The sequence below is a fragment of the Thermobia domestica genome, chromosome 6 (genome assembly GCF_964235325.1).
Source record: "Thermobia domestica chromosome 6, izTheDome1.hap1.1, whole genome shotgun sequence".
Taxonomy (NCBI): domain Eukaryota; kingdom Metazoa; phylum Arthropoda; class Insecta; order Zygentoma; family Lepismatidae; genus Thermobia; species Thermobia domestica.
This window is the reverse complement of record NC_137459.1, coordinates 287,213,093-287,230,791: the sequence shown is the minus strand read 5'-3', so window position 1 is coordinate 287,230,791 and position 17,699 is coordinate 287,213,093. Positions and strand designations below refer to the sequence as shown.

At 37.5% G+C, this 17,699-nt stretch overlaps 1 protein-coding gene across 4 annotated transcripts in view; it reads right to left on the bottom strand.

Annotated features, from left to right (window-relative positions):
• LOC145688520 (metal cation symporter ZIP14-like) overlaps positions 1-17,699 on the bottom strand; it is a 137,985-nt gene that overhangs the window by 26,012 nt on the left and 94,274 nt on the right. For all 4 annotated transcript variants that reach the window (XM_081762874.1, XM_081762873.1, XM_081762875.1 and 1 more), the window contains exons 7-8: positions 16,335-16,550; positions 616-829 (exon numbers count right to left, since the gene is read on the bottom strand). In XM_081762874.1, coding sequence (XP_081619000.1) covers positions 616-829; positions 16,335-16,550 — 430 coding nt within the window. The remainder of the gene's footprint in view (positions 1-615; positions 830-16,334; positions 16,551-17,699) is intronic.

Genomic DNA, 17,699 nt, shown 5'->3' with positions numbered 1-17,699 from the left:
TTTACTTTCCGAACCCTGCTAAAAATTCCCTGAATCAAAGGAGTTCAATATATGTGAATATTCTTTTGTATATACAAGAACAAGTAGCAGTGTCACATGTACACTACGTGAAGGGGTTTGGTTTGTATGGCGTGATATTTTCTCAATACTGGAACTGGAATTGGTGGTTGATTTCTGTCACTTCCGATATTAGTAGAGAAATCATAGTGGAGATACTCTTGGGACGTTTAATTGATTGCAGAAAGCCGCGTTTCTCGGTATCTATTACCGTTTACGTTCCATAGTGATCAACGTGAAAACCGGAAATTGCTATCTACCACTTCCAGTTTTAATATCACCTTAAAAAAAAAAAAAAATGATTCCTAACATATGACACTCTACATCCTGACCACATTAGGTGGTGATTCATCAACAGTTCTTGAGATTTTTTCTCTTTGATGAACAGAATAAATACATAAAGGTGTCTTGATAAACCAAACTCCCTAAAAATTAAAATAGTTTCAAACAGATGTGCACCCTGTTTAACCTTTAATATTAAAAGCACCAGAGTTCTACCAGGATCGGTCAGTTTGGGGCTTTGGAAACTACTAATGCTAGTAAATCAAGTGAACTTACCAAGCTCGTGAGGAAATTCTTCACACATAACAGCTACACTAATACTAATGCCCGTCAGAATGCTTTCATTAAATGCAGCTCCAATTGATAAACCATCAATAAAATTGTGTAGACCATCACCGAAAACGACCATCCACGCGACTGTTGCAATAGCACTGTCCTTTCCTTGTTCGAAGCGAAGTACATGCTCATGACCATGACTCACACGTGGTTTCTAAAAAGTAGTAGTTTAATAAATTAATTAGAAATACTAGAAATATTAACATTCTACTACATTCAATATTAACAACAATTTACAAAACATGATTTAAAGTACTCACTGAACAAAACAATGCGTTTATTGTCAAAATTATTAGCGTGTAACAGTTTCGCCAACTATCCACTTTGGCTTCATCAGACACTATCTTAGATAGTTAGATACTGTCTGACAAGGTACATTTGCGAAGTGTCCCCTCGGGATTCATCTAAAATTGATTTAAATGCAAAGTTCTCCGCGGCCCAAAGTGTATTGTGCTAATTTTAGCGCCCATACGTGTAATTTGCATATGGCCACATTCATGTTCAGTTACATCTAAAGAAACTAAAAGCAATTTTGTGACCGAGCGTTATAGTAGTGTATGATTGAATTCTGGGTATATGAAGGCTCATAAATATACAAATTACTCATATGGGCCGCTAAAATTAGTACAATACACATTGAGCCATGGAGAACTTTGCATTTAAATCAGTTTTACATAAATTCCGAGGGGACACTTCGCGAATGTACCTTGTGAGATCTGACAGAGTGTCTGATGATGCAAAAGTGGAGTTGGCGAAACTGTTACACGTTAATAATTTTTAGAAATAACTGGGAAAGTTTGTTGCGTGGGATTGTCACTTCAGATGAAAATGGATCTGCTATGACAATCGTACACGATCAAAAAAAATGGTTGGATTGTGATCAACGTCCACGACGGTTTCCTAAACCAACTCTCCAATCACAGAACGTGTTGTTGTTCAAATGATGGTCTATGATGGGATGATGCATCACGCCTTTCTCAGGCGAGATGAAACCATGAATGCGGGTCGTGCACGAAATGCACCGCAATCTTGTTCGCAAGCATCCATCAATGGTCAACGGATATAGTGTTCTCATGTTGCACGATCCTGTACATCAGCATGTCACTATTAGCGTAGTGGAGTATCTCCATGAGTTGAAGTATGAAATTCCTCCTCACCCACCGTATTTCCATGACGTCTCCACTACCTACTACACACATCTCGTTCACTTCTTCGCAGGGAAGAAGTTTCTTAATGAACGGGCGGTGCAACGTATGGTCAAGGGCTTCTTCCTATCGCAAACTCCAAGCTCTTTCGTCATGATATCTAATCGTTGGTTGGATGATGGCAAAAAAGTGTGGCTGCAGCTGGGGACTGCTTTAACTAACCATTTTTTTTTCTTTCTTTGAAAGTGGCGCATGTTAGATTTTTGAATCGCACCAACCAATTATAATATCGAGAATGAAAGATATCGAATACATCAATGACTACTCTGGATATGTTACACAGTAGACCGAATAGTGAGATAAAATAGAAGACTGTGTGCACTGAAAATAACTCTCTTGCAAGCAGAAAACTGCCGATCAGTGGTCACAGACAACTGCCGATCAGTGGTCACAGACAAGTTTGTTTCAAGTCTTAAAAGGCAATTGCTGAAGCAGTTATCGTACCAAGTAAGAACCACCATAATGCGAAGGATCAACATTTAAGACAAACTTTGCCTCGTGAACCAATTATCATCCAACCACTATTCATTAGTTCATGTTCCATCATATCAAATTTCAGTGACCTGGCTTGCCGGTAATTCCGGTTTCTTTTGAGACGAGAAGGTCGTTAAAGTGAAGTACATGTTGGCTTAGTTTCATGCCAGCAATGTATGACGAGTTTTGATGACGTAGTGTTAGCTTCAATCCACCACAACGAACAACACGTGGGGTCTTGGATTGTGTCTAGACGAAAAGTGATTGGAGTTTCTTGTTCCACAGTTACGTTTCTGTAAAGTATGGATGGAAACATCAGTTGTCTGGGTTAAAACAGACTTTCGAGGAGAGGCAAAACAGATACGAACGGAAAGGAAAGAGACTTCGGAACATTGTCTTTGATATGATGATTCACATCAGTAACTGATATCATTTTCAATAACCATGAGCTTTCGGATCCGCCTGCTCTCTGAAAGATTGAACAGTCCCCATATCAGGTAGAATGAGCACTCTTACAGTTAACACAGCAGAACTTGGTAGCTGTATAGGGTTCCAACCATGACTTCCCTGGCTACAATTTGCACAGACAGCAGCCATTGCATTACATGACCTTTTGATGTCCCGAAACGCTGCCACTTCAAAAAGCAGCGAAGGAACTATAAAATCATTAAGTCGTTTATATTCAATGGGGCGAGAAGCTCCTACTCCAACTACCAAAGGGAAGCTAAATACAGTATTACAGAATTAAAGATGCTTAGGAGATGAATAAGTGTCAAATAAAGGGAAAAGAGTTCGTTACTGCACCAGTGTTCCTACAGGTTCTGTTATTTAAAAACTTTCCATCACTCTTCATTAGAATTCCATGACTACATGAAATTCTCGTGAAGTTGGCCTCCTTCTCTCCTACACCCGACGCTACTTTTTTTTTCGACTGCTTTTATTTTTACATATAATATCACCACCTTTCCCGTTTCTTGATCAAGACTCCACAATTGTGTGCAAACAAGATTATATTTTCATACATAAAATACGTACAAATATCACCAAAACTTTCAAACAGAAAAAGAAAAATAGCAATTTATCTGACTTAAAACTGTTAAAGTATGATTAAAAACAACTATTAAACTATGATTAAAAACAAATTCAATGCAAAATCGTGACCAAACACTGACCTTCGTGCCAGGGAGTAACTGAAATTTACGTCAAGAAAGCCCTTTTCACCTTGATCTCTTCAGTTCGGTATCAACGGCTAGTTCTTTTTAATTTTTTTTTTTTTTTTTTCGATTCATACACAGCCTCTGTTGTTCCAAGTCTCTCAGTTGTGCATCTAGCATTCTTTTCCTTTTTGTTGTGTTCAATTGTATCTTCCTTCTGCTAGTGCAAGTACTCTTCGTAGCGTCTATGGAGCCTTCCACGTAAAGCTGTAAAGCAGCATCTTCTGGTAATCTGCACGTGTTCAATACTTCCTGCCTCTTGTACTTCGTTATGAATATGCTTTTCTGTTATGAATATGCTATAATAGTCTTTTCATTTATATTTTCCACTAAGAGTGATTTATTAACGGAAAGCCCTCTTTCGACCGTTGCATTTCCATGCAAGAATGACAGCTCAATTTTCACTATCCTTCATAAATTCTCTGTGTTTTTCTGTAACTGTTCTTCAGAAACTTGCTGTCTGAGGCGTCAGGTCCTAATTCGTTACAATCTGGAAGACTTCTTGAAGTTCTGCTGAGTTCAAACTGGAGAAAGACATTGGGTGAAAAGAGAAGTTACTCATTATTCCCAATTTTGCAGTAGTTACTCGCATTGGTATCAATAAAAAGAGAACTGAGCACTACTCGTCTAGGCTCACCTCGGAGAAGCCTCGCCCCTTTGGAGTAACCACACCTCTATTTTCGACCCGAGTAACAACTTCGCGTTTGATATCAATAAAAATTAGAGAATCCTCTGTGATGCAAGCAACTTCTCCAAATTTGTGGACCAAGCTCAGTAGATGACTCCGTACAAAATATGGCAGAGTATATGATTGTTTTGCAGCGTAGGAAAACTTACAAGTTGCATAGAAATGTTGCAAATGGTGATTACCAAAAAAAGTTCATGAAACAAAATGTAGAGTGATTAGCACATTTTTTAGGAGAATCAACCGAAAGTTGGGTGGCGAACTACGTAATGACGAAAAGATACAGGTTTTCTTGCGTTACGTGAGTGGTCCGGGATTCCAGGTCAGAGTGTCAGAAGATTCTCATATGGCTCAAAGTACTGTGTCTATAACTACTACAAGTATAATGGATGCGATTATTGCGAAATCTGAAAACTGGATTGTTTTCTGCAAGTGTGCGTAATATGCAAACAGCAAAGGCAGAGTGGCAAGAACAATATACATTTCCGGATGCTATCGGAGCACTTGACTATACACGCATGACAATGAAGAAATCTAGTATTTTGGAGACGAACACGTTAATAGGAAGAGCTTCTTCGTGGCTAAGCGGTTAGCGTACGTGCCTTTGGCGTGGGGACCCGCGTTCGATTCCCACCGGAAGCTCATGTGGTTCGGATTCCACGTTAACCAGCAGATCCCGTCTAATATAGCCTCGCTACTGAAAGGGACGTTAAACTCAAAATCAACTCAACGTTGACAGAAAGAGGGTATACGTGTGAATGTATTTTGTTTATGTCAAGGCGAAAGGGGACACGAATGATGTGGAAAACGCAATCAGATGGACGTGCTTTATGACGTGAGGGGCCAAGTGTCTGATTTCGTTCTTAAAGCCAAACAATCTACAAAGACCTTGGACAGCATGATGTGCGCTTGTCGTGTTAATTTTCATATTGCTGGATTCGAATCAACATCCATCAGCTCGAATAGGTTAATTCCCATGGTTTCAGTATTACTATCTTGTTTCCTGTTTTTCTTTTTTCTTTTTTTTCTTTTTTTTTTTCTTTATTCTCGCTCAAATATTAAAGATTCTCTTTTGGATTTGTGTCTCAGTTGTAGATGTATTTGATATTTTCGTTGCGTTTCACTGTAATTGTCTTCAAAGCTTCGGCTTTCCTTCGTTTGCTTTCTGGTAACTGTGACTTTTAAAATGCCACTGGAAACTCTTATAATAAACACAAATGCAATTTGATTGAAACTGTCGTTGTTACTTGCCCCTTCCATGGTGATTAGGATACTGCGCCATAGGTTACCCACAACGAAATGACCGCGGGAAGGATGGGAGAAATGAGTAATCACTTCTTTTATTGATACGACTTACTGCTACGCGCAGAGGAAACGCTAGTGAACGTTCATAAATCTGGAGCAGTCTAGACCTGAGTAGTGGCTTGTTTTATTGATATGAAATTGAGGGAGGAGGTTACTTCATGTGTAGTTACTCCGATTCTCGAGCAGGACGTCTCAGGAGTAGTTACTTTTTCTTTATTGATATCACCCATTCTTTCACAGAATTTTCAGCAAGCCATCATGTATGAAAATGGGATGAATGTTAATTTACCTTAAGATCTACTGAAGACAGATCTTTAACTGTTTTGTGCTCTGTTGGAGTTTGATAACCATAGAAGTTAAAATCTAGCGGCAATCGTAAAGATTCTTGTTTTTTGGTCTCTGTTCCTGATTGTATGGGAAAACGTGAGACAGCAAATCTGATGTCTACACTTTTGCTCACAATAAAATTTTCTGCTTTTGACACAATACTTAATACCTCTGTATCTGTACATTTGAGCAGTTTTGGTTTTACACATCGAATCATCACAACTCGTAAAGGTTCCCCAATAGCATCAAAGACGAACGGGGCCACTGGTCTTGAAATCTGAAACCCATGCAGGAAGGGTTAGAATTAATGACTACCATCTTGCAGAAAGCTAGGTTGCAATTCATAAATAGGCAGCTTGCGACCTTCTTCAGAGTTTCTATAGTTTTCGTATTTGGCAGCCTTGCTTGTTGCAGAAATTTAATTACATAGTCCCACATTTTCAATGCACTCTGAAAACAAATGGCATTTTCCAACCAGCGGACGTACAATAAACATTCTACGACGAGCTTAAAGGTCACTGAATAAGTAGTGCAATTCACGTAATAGGTCTCATATATTTTAAAATGAAATGAAATATTTAAGTTTTACGTCCCACGGTTATGCTGGTTAGGCTAAAGGAGACAGTGATGATGAGAGATGAGTGAAATGGTGGAATGAAGAAAGTGAGAAGAAACGGGAGAACCCCGAGAAAACCCACGAGCACGGTGTTTGTCCACCACAAAGTCCACACGGCGCGAGCTGGGATTCAACCAGGGACCCCAAGCACCGGAGGTGAAAGCTCTACCACTGAGCCACCGCGCCCCCCCCTCATATATTTTAGTCAACGATTCATCGCAACATCAGTGATTCATAATAGCTTTACATTAAAAATATTTCTGTCACTTTTAAGTGCTTTCCATTTATCAGAACAAAAACATCTGAAGATACTTCATATTTTTCCCTGTCTTTTAAACGGTTTCGTTGATAATCTTTGATTTCCCTAACTTTGCAGTTTGTAGAAATCCTGTGAACGTACATTTTGTATTTCATTATGCGACTACTCGATATCTTAAATATCACGATGTTCACAGACAAAGCCCGATTTTTACTTCTGGATACGTGAAATCACAGACCACATATTAGCCACAGTACACCCACAAAATCCACATAAAAATTCCTGCATTCTAAGAAAATTAGATTATCGTGAGCAATTAGGCGCACAAAATAGTTATTTTTTTCTTTCTTCTAATGACATGTTTGAATTCAAGCCTGCACAAGCCCATTTTAAAAAACTTTTTTGCGCGCCTAGAAGGCATTAAACTGACTTAAGACCATACTTATCAGGAAAAAGAGCAGCATGCTACATGCTAAATGAGTCTTTTGCCCTGATTACCAGTTTCTTTGACAAGAGTAATTTCGTGAAGTTTATGGCCAACTAGATAACCACACTTGACGTCATCATATTATTTATTGTGAAAGTACAACACAGCTCAAGTATACCAGAATTCGATACGAACAGTTGACGGTTTAAAGAACAATATCCTCAACTAAATCGGTAACATTAATCACAATGTTATGCAGTGGACTGCGCAGAATATTTAGCAACGAGTACAGATATGCTTACATGAAGGTCACTTTCAATATCTGATGTGACGGTAAGTGAAATCCCCAGAGATATTTTATGTTTAAAATGCAAGTGCACCTTCGTAACTTGTAACAAACAGAAATCATATTTTCTTTAAAAACAACCATTTTATATTAATCACCCTATACTTACTGATACTTAGATCTTATCTAACTGAGAAATATATATATATATATATATATATATATATATATATATATATATCAATGCAAGTTAATTCTCAACCACAAATACTAGTTCCTGGAAACTCATTCTCGGATTGATTGATTGATTGATTAGCTTGAATTTAAAGTGTCTTCACAGCACCGAGGCAACATGACGCGGACCTATATCTTAGAATGGGATCCAAAACACTACTTGAGTTTGTATTCGACACAAGTGCTTCTACTGGGAATCAAACTAGGAACAATTTACTCCGCGGAACCTCAAAGAAATTATCTTGGTTTCTTTCAAAGCATATCTCTAATAATTTTCTGCAGTTTAAATTTCAAAAAGTAATGCTAACAGTATAGCAATATTAACGAAGTTTCTCCATAAATTACTCGTTATATTTACTTCAACAGTATTGTGACAAGTTGAAGTCCTAACCGCTACCAGCTAGCTTGCCTGGAGCTCTCTGGTTTCCTTGCCTGGAGCTCTGCGAGACCTTAACCTCTCAGTGCTTGTCTGAAGCACTGGAAGATCCTAACAGCAACCACATAGCTTGCCTGGAGCTCTGAAGTACCTTAACCTCTCTCTGCTTGCCTGGAGCTCTATGGTCTGCCTGCTTGCTTAGCTTGCCTGGAACTCTGTGGTATCCTTCCGTTGAATGCCTGAGCCTTGAGACACATATATTTTACCCAAACTACACAGAGTATACTGTACTGGTCCTTGGACCAAAATTAGATTGATTTTGTGTGTTATATTTGTATATAACAAGACTTTTATAATAAAAGCTTGCGGGCAAAATCCCGTGTGCTAAATTGCTCTACCTACTACCTTAGCAAGGCAATTTTGCAAATAAATATAAACTTTCTGTCTCAAAAACATTTCCAGAATATTCTACAAAACAACAAAATTTAAGAGGGAAAATCGTATGACAAAAAGATGGAAAACTTTAAAAATTCTCAGATACTAAGGAATCGCATTTAGACGCAAAATTGAGTTAAGCAAGATTATAAAACACAATCAAAATGTGAGAGCTATATTTGCAACGACTAGAAGCTCTGATGCACAGAGTAGAATATTTACTTTTGATTACAGTACCACTAAATTCTAATTCCTCACACAGCAGTTCAGAAGATGATGAAACTTTTAATAACTAGGAGTCATTAACAAAGGCAAATACGTCCAGTCTGCTAATATCAAGTATATAGAACAGCTTTCCGGACATCATTTACTCGAAGACATTGTTGAGCACAACTATCAGCAAAATACTCAACAACACTGTGAAAGTTTCTTGATATATTTTGATCAAGAAACAAAAGAAATGACCCTGCCGCTAATGTTAAGTGTATACAATAGCTTTTCATTCAGAGTTTCTGAAAGATACAATCGATGATGATAACCTATCTTCAAACTCATCTACACCATTACACTGTCAAACGTGCAGTTTGCACTAACCACAGGGTGTCCAATATACAATGCAACCCGGAGTTTGGGATAATAGAACTTTTGAACCTGAAATGATACACAAATAATGGTTATACCAAAATGAAGCCTTGTTCATGCACATATTTTAAAACTAGGAAGCAACAATTGAAGTACAATAGGAACCACACAGTGTTGCCAGATTTAACCGAAGGTGTAATTTTTTTTTTTTTTAAACATGTAAATTGACTCATGACTCATACATATGGATGTTTTGTCGTTAACTTTCAGTTTGTTTAGTTGGAGTAGCTGGAGTTGGAAACTATGGAGCAGAAAAAAGAATTTTTCATTTCCACCGATAACTAATCGGATGAGGCCTCTGTAAGAGGGAACTAGGGAAATCATAGTTTTCATAAATTAACACTCTGAACTGACAACCCTGCTGATGTTTCAGTGCATCAAAAGATTTGTTAAGGATCTGTCTACATTATGCAATTCCTGAAAACAATGAAAAACAAACTTTGAAATTATCATGATATTTTTTTTTTTTTTTTATTTACATGCACTCAGCAACACTGCTATTCATTTTCATGAGGCTATTTAAAGCAAGAGGTATACAAGAACAATTCTTGAACTATTCAAGACCTAGAAACGAACATTAGCTGTACTATTGAGAGCATTAGCACGTCTAATCTTCGTAAAGTTGCTGCAAACCTGGTGAAACGTGTGAACCAGTGTTTGAATCAAAACAGGGGATACTCCCAACATCCGCTGTAGAGCTGGTAACTCATTTCTCATAGTAGCAGTGAAATGAAATGAAATGAAATCTTTGAGTTTTACGTCCCACGGTTATGCCGGTTAGGCTAAAGGAGACGGTGATTATGAGAAATGAATGAAATGGTGGAATGAAGAAAGTGGGAGGAAACGGGAGAGCCCCGATAAAACCCACGCACACGGTGTTTGTCCACCACAAAGTTCACTTCTCATAGTAGCAGTGTTTCCGGGTGCATGTAAGTAAACGCTTTATCATGATAATTTCAAAGTTTGTTTTTCATTGTTTTCAGGAATTGCATAATATAGACAGATCCTTAACACACCTTCTGATGCACTGAAACATCAGCAAAGTTGCCAATTCAGAGTGTTAATGTATGAAAACTATGATTTCCTAGTTTCCGCTTACAGAGGCCTCATCCGATTAGTTATCGGAGGAAATGAAAAATACTTTTTTCTGCTCCATAGTTTCCAACTCCAGCTACTCCAACTAAACAAACTGAAAATTAACGACAGAACATCCATACGTATGAGTTATGAGTCAATTTAAAAGTTTTGCAAAAAAAAAAAATAAATAAATAAATAAATAAATAAAATAAAAAAAAATTTACACCTTCGGTTACATCTGGCAACACTGTGTGGTTCCTAGTGTGCTTCAATCGTTGCTTCCTAGTTTTAAAATATATACATGAACAAGGCTTCATTTTGGTATACCTATATTTGTGTATCACTTCAGGTTCAAAAGTTCTACTATCCCAAACTCCGGCTTGCGTTGTATATTGAACACCCTGTATCTTAACTGTCTCGAATTCATTTCATTAGGAAGGCTGAATGAACGACGGGGTGCTGCTAACGTGGGATTCAAATTACCACTTAAGTTTGTATCGTATGCAAGCATCCTAACCGGAATCTATCCGGCACGATAAACACAGAAACGTGCATTACCCACTTGACGACGAAGGAGTACTTTGCTAAGAAAGGAACAAATTTCCTCCTCCTGGTAATGCTAATTATATATGCTATATATAATTAAATCCTATTGCCACCATACCTCAAGGATATGATGAATTATAACTATCTCGCTTCACAATTATGCACAGTATAACAACTATCATTGCACAAACTTTGGTAAATATAACATGAAGAGTCTTAGTGTAAATCAGTCAGAAAGAAAAAAAAGTGGATCCATAAAAGATTCCCGGACAGACATATGGAATATCGCTTTCTCTATATACATTAGCATGGAGTTCAATTTCAACAGGAAAAAAAAAAGGAATAAATAATAAAAGTAGCCAAGTTCAGATTATTTTTTGTGATGAATGCCTTTCTTCTATATTTTTTTTTTATTTTTGATTCCCTAAAAATAAATTGACGTAGTTATATTAAAGCACACTACTTTCTTTTCTCCAAATATTTCATGTTCTTCGATTCTATAAATGTACTATCCAGTAGGGTGGAGTGAAAAAGGGGCCAAAAAATATATTTTTCGAAATTCGATTTTGGATAGGAGGCAAAAGTTGCATCATATCGTAGTACTTTACCATGCAAAATTTCAATTCTCTAAAATAATTTTTAGCCGGGGCGCAATGGGCCGTAAGTTTGATAGATTTTATAAATGAGTGAAAAGAGCCCAAATTTTTATTTTTTTAAAATTCTTATTCGGATATAGGGCAAAAGTTGCATCATATTGTAGTACGTTACCACCGGAAATTTCAATTCTCTAAAATATTCTTTAGCAGGGGGAGCAATGGGCCTTAGGTTTGATAGATTTTGTAAATAAATACACATTTATTGTTCATTTGTGTAATTATTAGGCAGTTCTTTGATTGAAGGAGAGTGTAATTTGAAGGTGTTAAGATTCGTTGTCGTGTCTAGGTGGATTTCTAAAGCTATCGAAGTTCATATTCTATATTACACGCTACATCAACCCAGAACTCACCACGTGGAGATGGCTGCCGTCGAGTTCCATCCCACTCGCCCACCAATATTAGATTGAGTGTTTCATAAATTTCATTCACGTCTTCAAGCAAAATACTGCGACTTTATCTGAAAAGTAGTCATGTATTTTCTTAAGTCAAATTTATAACGAATAAAAAAATCTCTCGTGGCTCACATACTGACGAAGATCCTTCACTAAGTATTTTCATTAATCTTTCCACTGCTTGCGTATAACATGGAAACTCAGGGATATCAACACTTGTACTTTCTCAAGAACAAATTTCTCGCAATTTATCCCCTGTGATATAAGTCAGTATTGGCGGTTCTGTTGTTAACCCCATTTTAGTTTATCATTTCTGTGTAATTACTAGCCTCGAAGTTTAATACTGGCACTTGGAAGGTACGAGTTTCGCAACGTTTACATTGTTTTCTGCATTGGAGGATTATATCGGCAGCAAGGATTCGCGTAGCTGATCTGTAGTCACCAATCATGGCAATATTTTCAGTATTCGCATTGAATGCATTTCTGGAAATTACTTTATTGACAGAAGTCTTGTATGGTTCTTGCAAACATCGCGAAAGTCTATGGTTAAGAACAAATGTTTAGCTCCGTATTTGGCAAAAGGTTTCAGTTTTATGCTGAATCACACTGGTGCATATACTTTTACTACGAACTTTACGAGAGTTTAGAGCTCCTCTGAAGAATTTGGCGTTGATATATATAGACGCGAAAGTCTGCAAGCCATTGTTATCCAACGAGCATGCGCAAGTTTTCTGGGTTTCTTATCTGCTAGGTTTTTATCACAGCCTCCTCTTATGACAGATTGACATATGTCATACAAATATCTCTGATCATAACTGAGATGATGCACGTTTAGGTATCTAGGGAGTACTGAAGAAATCTTTCCGAAGCTGCACACTGGATTTGTTTCACAATTCACCAATGATCTACCAATAGACCAGACAAAGTATCAGTTGTTACATCATCGAGTTCTTTCAATAAGTGACGAAGTAGTACTTCAATGATATGCAATAAACGTATGCACCACTGCAAGGGCCTCCCTAAATGGTTTTCGAGCACTATAATCATCATTCTTTTGACCCAGCATTAGTATTAGTACCATCGCAGCCGATAGCTACCATATCTGATAAGCCCACATTATTTTCTTGTAATTCGCGGCAGATGGAACTAGCAATATTCTTTGCTGATGCTGATCCGGTCAAAGAGGCATGGCTGAGAAATTTATTACCCGTTTTTTCAAGGATACAATAATGTTATTCCATCTCCATATCTCTGTGGCTTCCGGACATCACGAGTGTTTGGTCTTTCTTCCCATCAAAATAGATGGTACGAGGTTTCCTTTTATTAACAGTCTCTTTAGTTCTTACACTTTTACGATTTTTCGCAACCTATCTTTCTATTTTACTTCTATCAATTATGTTTTGCAGATGCTCTGGACTCACAATATTAAAATCTTCCAAAACTGCAGTAGCAATTGCTGCAATTTTTCTTCCAGTCACGCCGGTTTTCTCCTTCACCTTTGCTAATGATGGGAGGGATTTTCTCATTTGCGTGCATTCAATCTGTGATTGCTTTCTTGTCTTCTTCAAAGGATACTTCCAACTAAAAACAGGATCTCCTCCAGCTTCAGCGTATTCTTTATTGCCTTCCTTTCTCGTTTCCCAAGATGACGAGAAGTCTGAAAATTCGATAATGTAACTGGTACTGTTTTGGTTGAAAGTTTGACCGCAAGTTGCTTTTTGGCTTTCCTTTCTTCTCTTTTCTTTGTCCAAGTAACATCAATACCACCGATTACCATTTTTCTACTTATCCTTTGGTCTGATAAAACACACTCCAATTCAGGCATTTTGAGTGTTCTGTACAACAACACACCGTGAAATCGAAACACTTGCAAGCTGCTATATCAAACGGTTTACTGCCCTGCTTCTTCAATTCTTGTAATTTACTTCTTTCATGCTATCTCTTACTGCCAATTTTAAAAATATTTTTCAGTTTCCTGTGGTAACTGTTGATCACTATTGATACACGGCCGAGCGAGACAACAGGAATTGAAACACGTCACAAAATGCCTTCCACCTTTTCTGCTACCTTCCTGGAAATCAAATTCTATGCTGGTTCTTTACTTCCACCCCCATTCAGCTGCTGACGTGTAAATAAATAACATGCCATAACGTCTTTATAAGTTGGAAACATTCTCAGGTCGCGACCTTTGGCACTACGAAACATCTCTTCTGCTGATTTTGCCATCTTGCTTCTTCTTTATAGCACAAAACAAAAACATCAGATGCCAGGCTTAATACAGTGGTAGATAATAAACCCATCTATATTTACACAAAAGTGCAAAACAAATCACTAACGTAGCAACACGACCGCTAACCAGACACGTGTCCCGAGCACTCGTACAACACACTAATAGCAATAGTCAGGCTGCCAAACAGTTGCACAAGACTTTAGCACCTGCACGAGCGCGCGCCCTGATTTCGTTCTGTACCCTCTTATTTCCACCCACCAAACTATTATACTAGTGACTTAATACTGCCAACAAGTTCATTATTCCAGAAAAGTACTGTTACTAAATAGCAAAAAACTTGTTTATGGCAAACCAGCAAACTGCTTATAGTTGATCAGTTTTCATCTAATTATTCCCAAATTTCAGGGCCATTGGCCCCGCCTAAAAATAATTTTAGTGAATTAAAGGTTCTTGTTGTTATCTACAGATATAGGATGCATCTTTTGCACTCTATCTACACTAAAACTTACAGTCTATTTCCAGCGATGATCTGTCAAATAGTTACAAAGTAAATGGAAATTGATTTACAAAATCGCAAACTTAAGGCCCCTTGCGCCCCGGCTAAAAATTATTTCAGAGAGCTGAAATTTTCTATGGTAAAGTATTATATGATGCAACTTTTGCCCCCTATCCAAATTCGCAAATCGAAAAAAAAAAAAAAAATCGCTCCACCCTACTATCAAGCATGCCAATTTTGTACGTTGCTCTTACAATGAGAATAATATTTGACAATGTGCATTTCGTGAAGCACTCCACCATGAATAAGTTTGAAAACTACAAGTCTCCACTCATTCACCTGAGTTCTTCACATACCAAACAGTAAGGAATCTGATATGATGAAGCTCCCTGTAAGTTAGGTACGGAGACATGTACATGAAACTGTGTACTTATAGTAATCAAAGTGTGTTTGTACAGTCCGCAGCAAAAAACCTGCAACATGAGCATATAAGTTTATTCTAAAACGACGAAGTCTTTTGCTCCAAAAAAATGTGTGCAGGGGAAGAACGCCGAGGTTTGTCCTCGTGTGATTCGTGCCACCTAGATGTTATGTTGATTCCCTGCGCTGTTAGGCGTAGTTTCACAATAAACTTAAATGCTCATGTTGCAGGTTTTTTGCTGCGGACTGTACGTGTTGCGATTACGTTTTCATTATTCTCTGGCAAATACAAAGGGTGTTCAAAAAGTTTTGCATAGTGGTCTCTAATTTTTTTTATTTGTTGCAGGAGGAGAATGAATTTTTTTGTGAACATACTTGGAACATTAACTATAAGTTGGTATATAAAAGTATTTTCTTTTATTTACAGGTGAGCCATAATGGACCGTGAATTAGATGTTAGGTTGCGACAACGGTCGGTAATGGAGTTCCTCTTCAAGACCGACGACGACTCTGCCACATCGATTCACAGGAAGTTGCTTCCTGTTTATGGGGAGGACACATTGGATCGCAGCAGTATCCAGCGGTGGTTGCAGAGGATTAAAGGTGGTTTCTCTCTACTGGACAATCCACGATGCGGTAGACCATCGACGGTAGTGAGTGATATGAATAAGGAGACCATTAATCAAATCATCCAAAATGACAGGTGTGTGACGACACGACAGCTTGCTGAAATGACTGGTTTGTCATTGGGTAGTGTGGTATTAATGGTACATTCACTAGGGTACAGAAAAATCTGTGCACGTTGGGTGCCTAGATTATTGACAAGAGAAATGAAAAAGATGAGGAAGGGTGTGTGCGAGGGTCTCATGATGACCTTTACTGAAGAGTGGAAACAGTGTTTTGACGGCGTCATTACCCAGGATGAAACATGGTTGTTTTTGTCCGAACCTGAGAGCAAAACACGTCTGAAGGCCCACCTGCGCGGTAAAACATTTGATAATGAGAAAGACCTTATTTCCTGTGTCAAGCAATGGTGTAAAAGTCAATCCTCAGAATTTTACCAAAGTGCATTTACATCATGGAAAGAACGTTGGACCAGATTCGTCACAGCTGATGAAAGCTACATTGAGAAGGCTCAGTGTATAGATAAATGTTCGAAGTATGTTCACAAAAAAATTCATTCTCCTCCTGCAACAAATAAAAAAACAAAACAAAAAATAGAGACCACTGTGCAAAACTTTTTGAACACCCTTTGTACTTTATCATATGTACTGAGTATAAGTGTAAACAGAAAGATGGTGCATTGAATTTTGAACGAAATATTAAATCGTGAAATTTACAAAAAAGAAAATATTACCTCTTGATGACCAAATGAAGCTTTAATTGCCTGTTCCTGATAATCATATATGGCACCAGGATTTGCTGGCACACAAGTACCCGTAGTATGATTTAGCAGCTCCCTTTCTTGGCTTTGAGCAGTATCTGACAAATGGTGTTCACTTGGTGATGATACGCTTGACATACAGGTAAATGAGCTGTCTTTACGAAGTGAATCAGCGTGTTGTTGCTTTTTCTACAAATAAATAAAAGTACAGTATCAGTAAGCTTTTTATTTATCACTTGATAGTTAATTTCGATTCACGTACAACTAAGAAGCCTGGAATAAAAACCACCTGAAATTTACATATTAAAAATCATGACAGTAATAGTCATTTTTTGTAGACATTTACACACTTATTATCCACTTGAATATTACGGTACATATTTTTAACAGCAAAAGATTGTACAATAAAGTTATTTGTCTTAATATCTCAGTTTCTCACTCTCGTTTTTACTCTGGTCCCCTTATTTGATAGTTTCAATATTAATACAAATATATTCTTCAACAAAATGTTCCTTATTTCTAAGACGAGTACATGTGCTTATGAGTACTTATTTTGAGATGGCAAGTTTTTGCCCATTTGCCTCACGAAGCTAAATGCAATCACTTAGCCAGTAATATACTGTTATGCTTTGCTAGATTCTATAAAATAACATATGGGAAATATTAAAAACAAAATATATATTGTAAGAGCTAAACTGCTGACGATTGTAGGTTACGGCACCAGAGGGCGCTCTGGTAAATAGTAGCGTGCAGAATAACTTAAATGAAAGTTAATCATGGATTCCTCCAAGTGCATACAAAAGGTTCCTAGATTTGTAATATTTCGAGATAATGACTATTCTTTGCGTAGTCTTAAGAAGCAATCAATAGAAAGCTATTTACCAGTAAGAACACTGTTCGTCTGCACGACACTGCCATTTAATATCGCGTCTGTTAGTTTCCGCAGATACTTTAACGTTCGTGGATAAAGATGTGCGAAATGTATTTCTACTGAATGGATTAAAACCCAACAAACATCACAAATATCCAGGCCGCAACAGACGATAACCTGCTTTAGCCAGTCCTGACAACTTTCACCTCATTTCTTAAATAAGTAAAGACAGGACCTCCTGCTCCTTGGTCGGTCATTATAATAGAAACTTTGAAGAAGGTTATTTTTCATACTGAAGCAAAAACATGCATTTATTATCTGAAACAGTGTGTTATCATCTTACATTTTAATAAACAATAGAGTACACTGTAGTGTTGAAGTCAGCACTTGAGTTTCCATGCACAGAAAAAAATATGGTGAGGAAGAACAAGTATTTCAACATGATATTGCTATCATGGCAACCATTG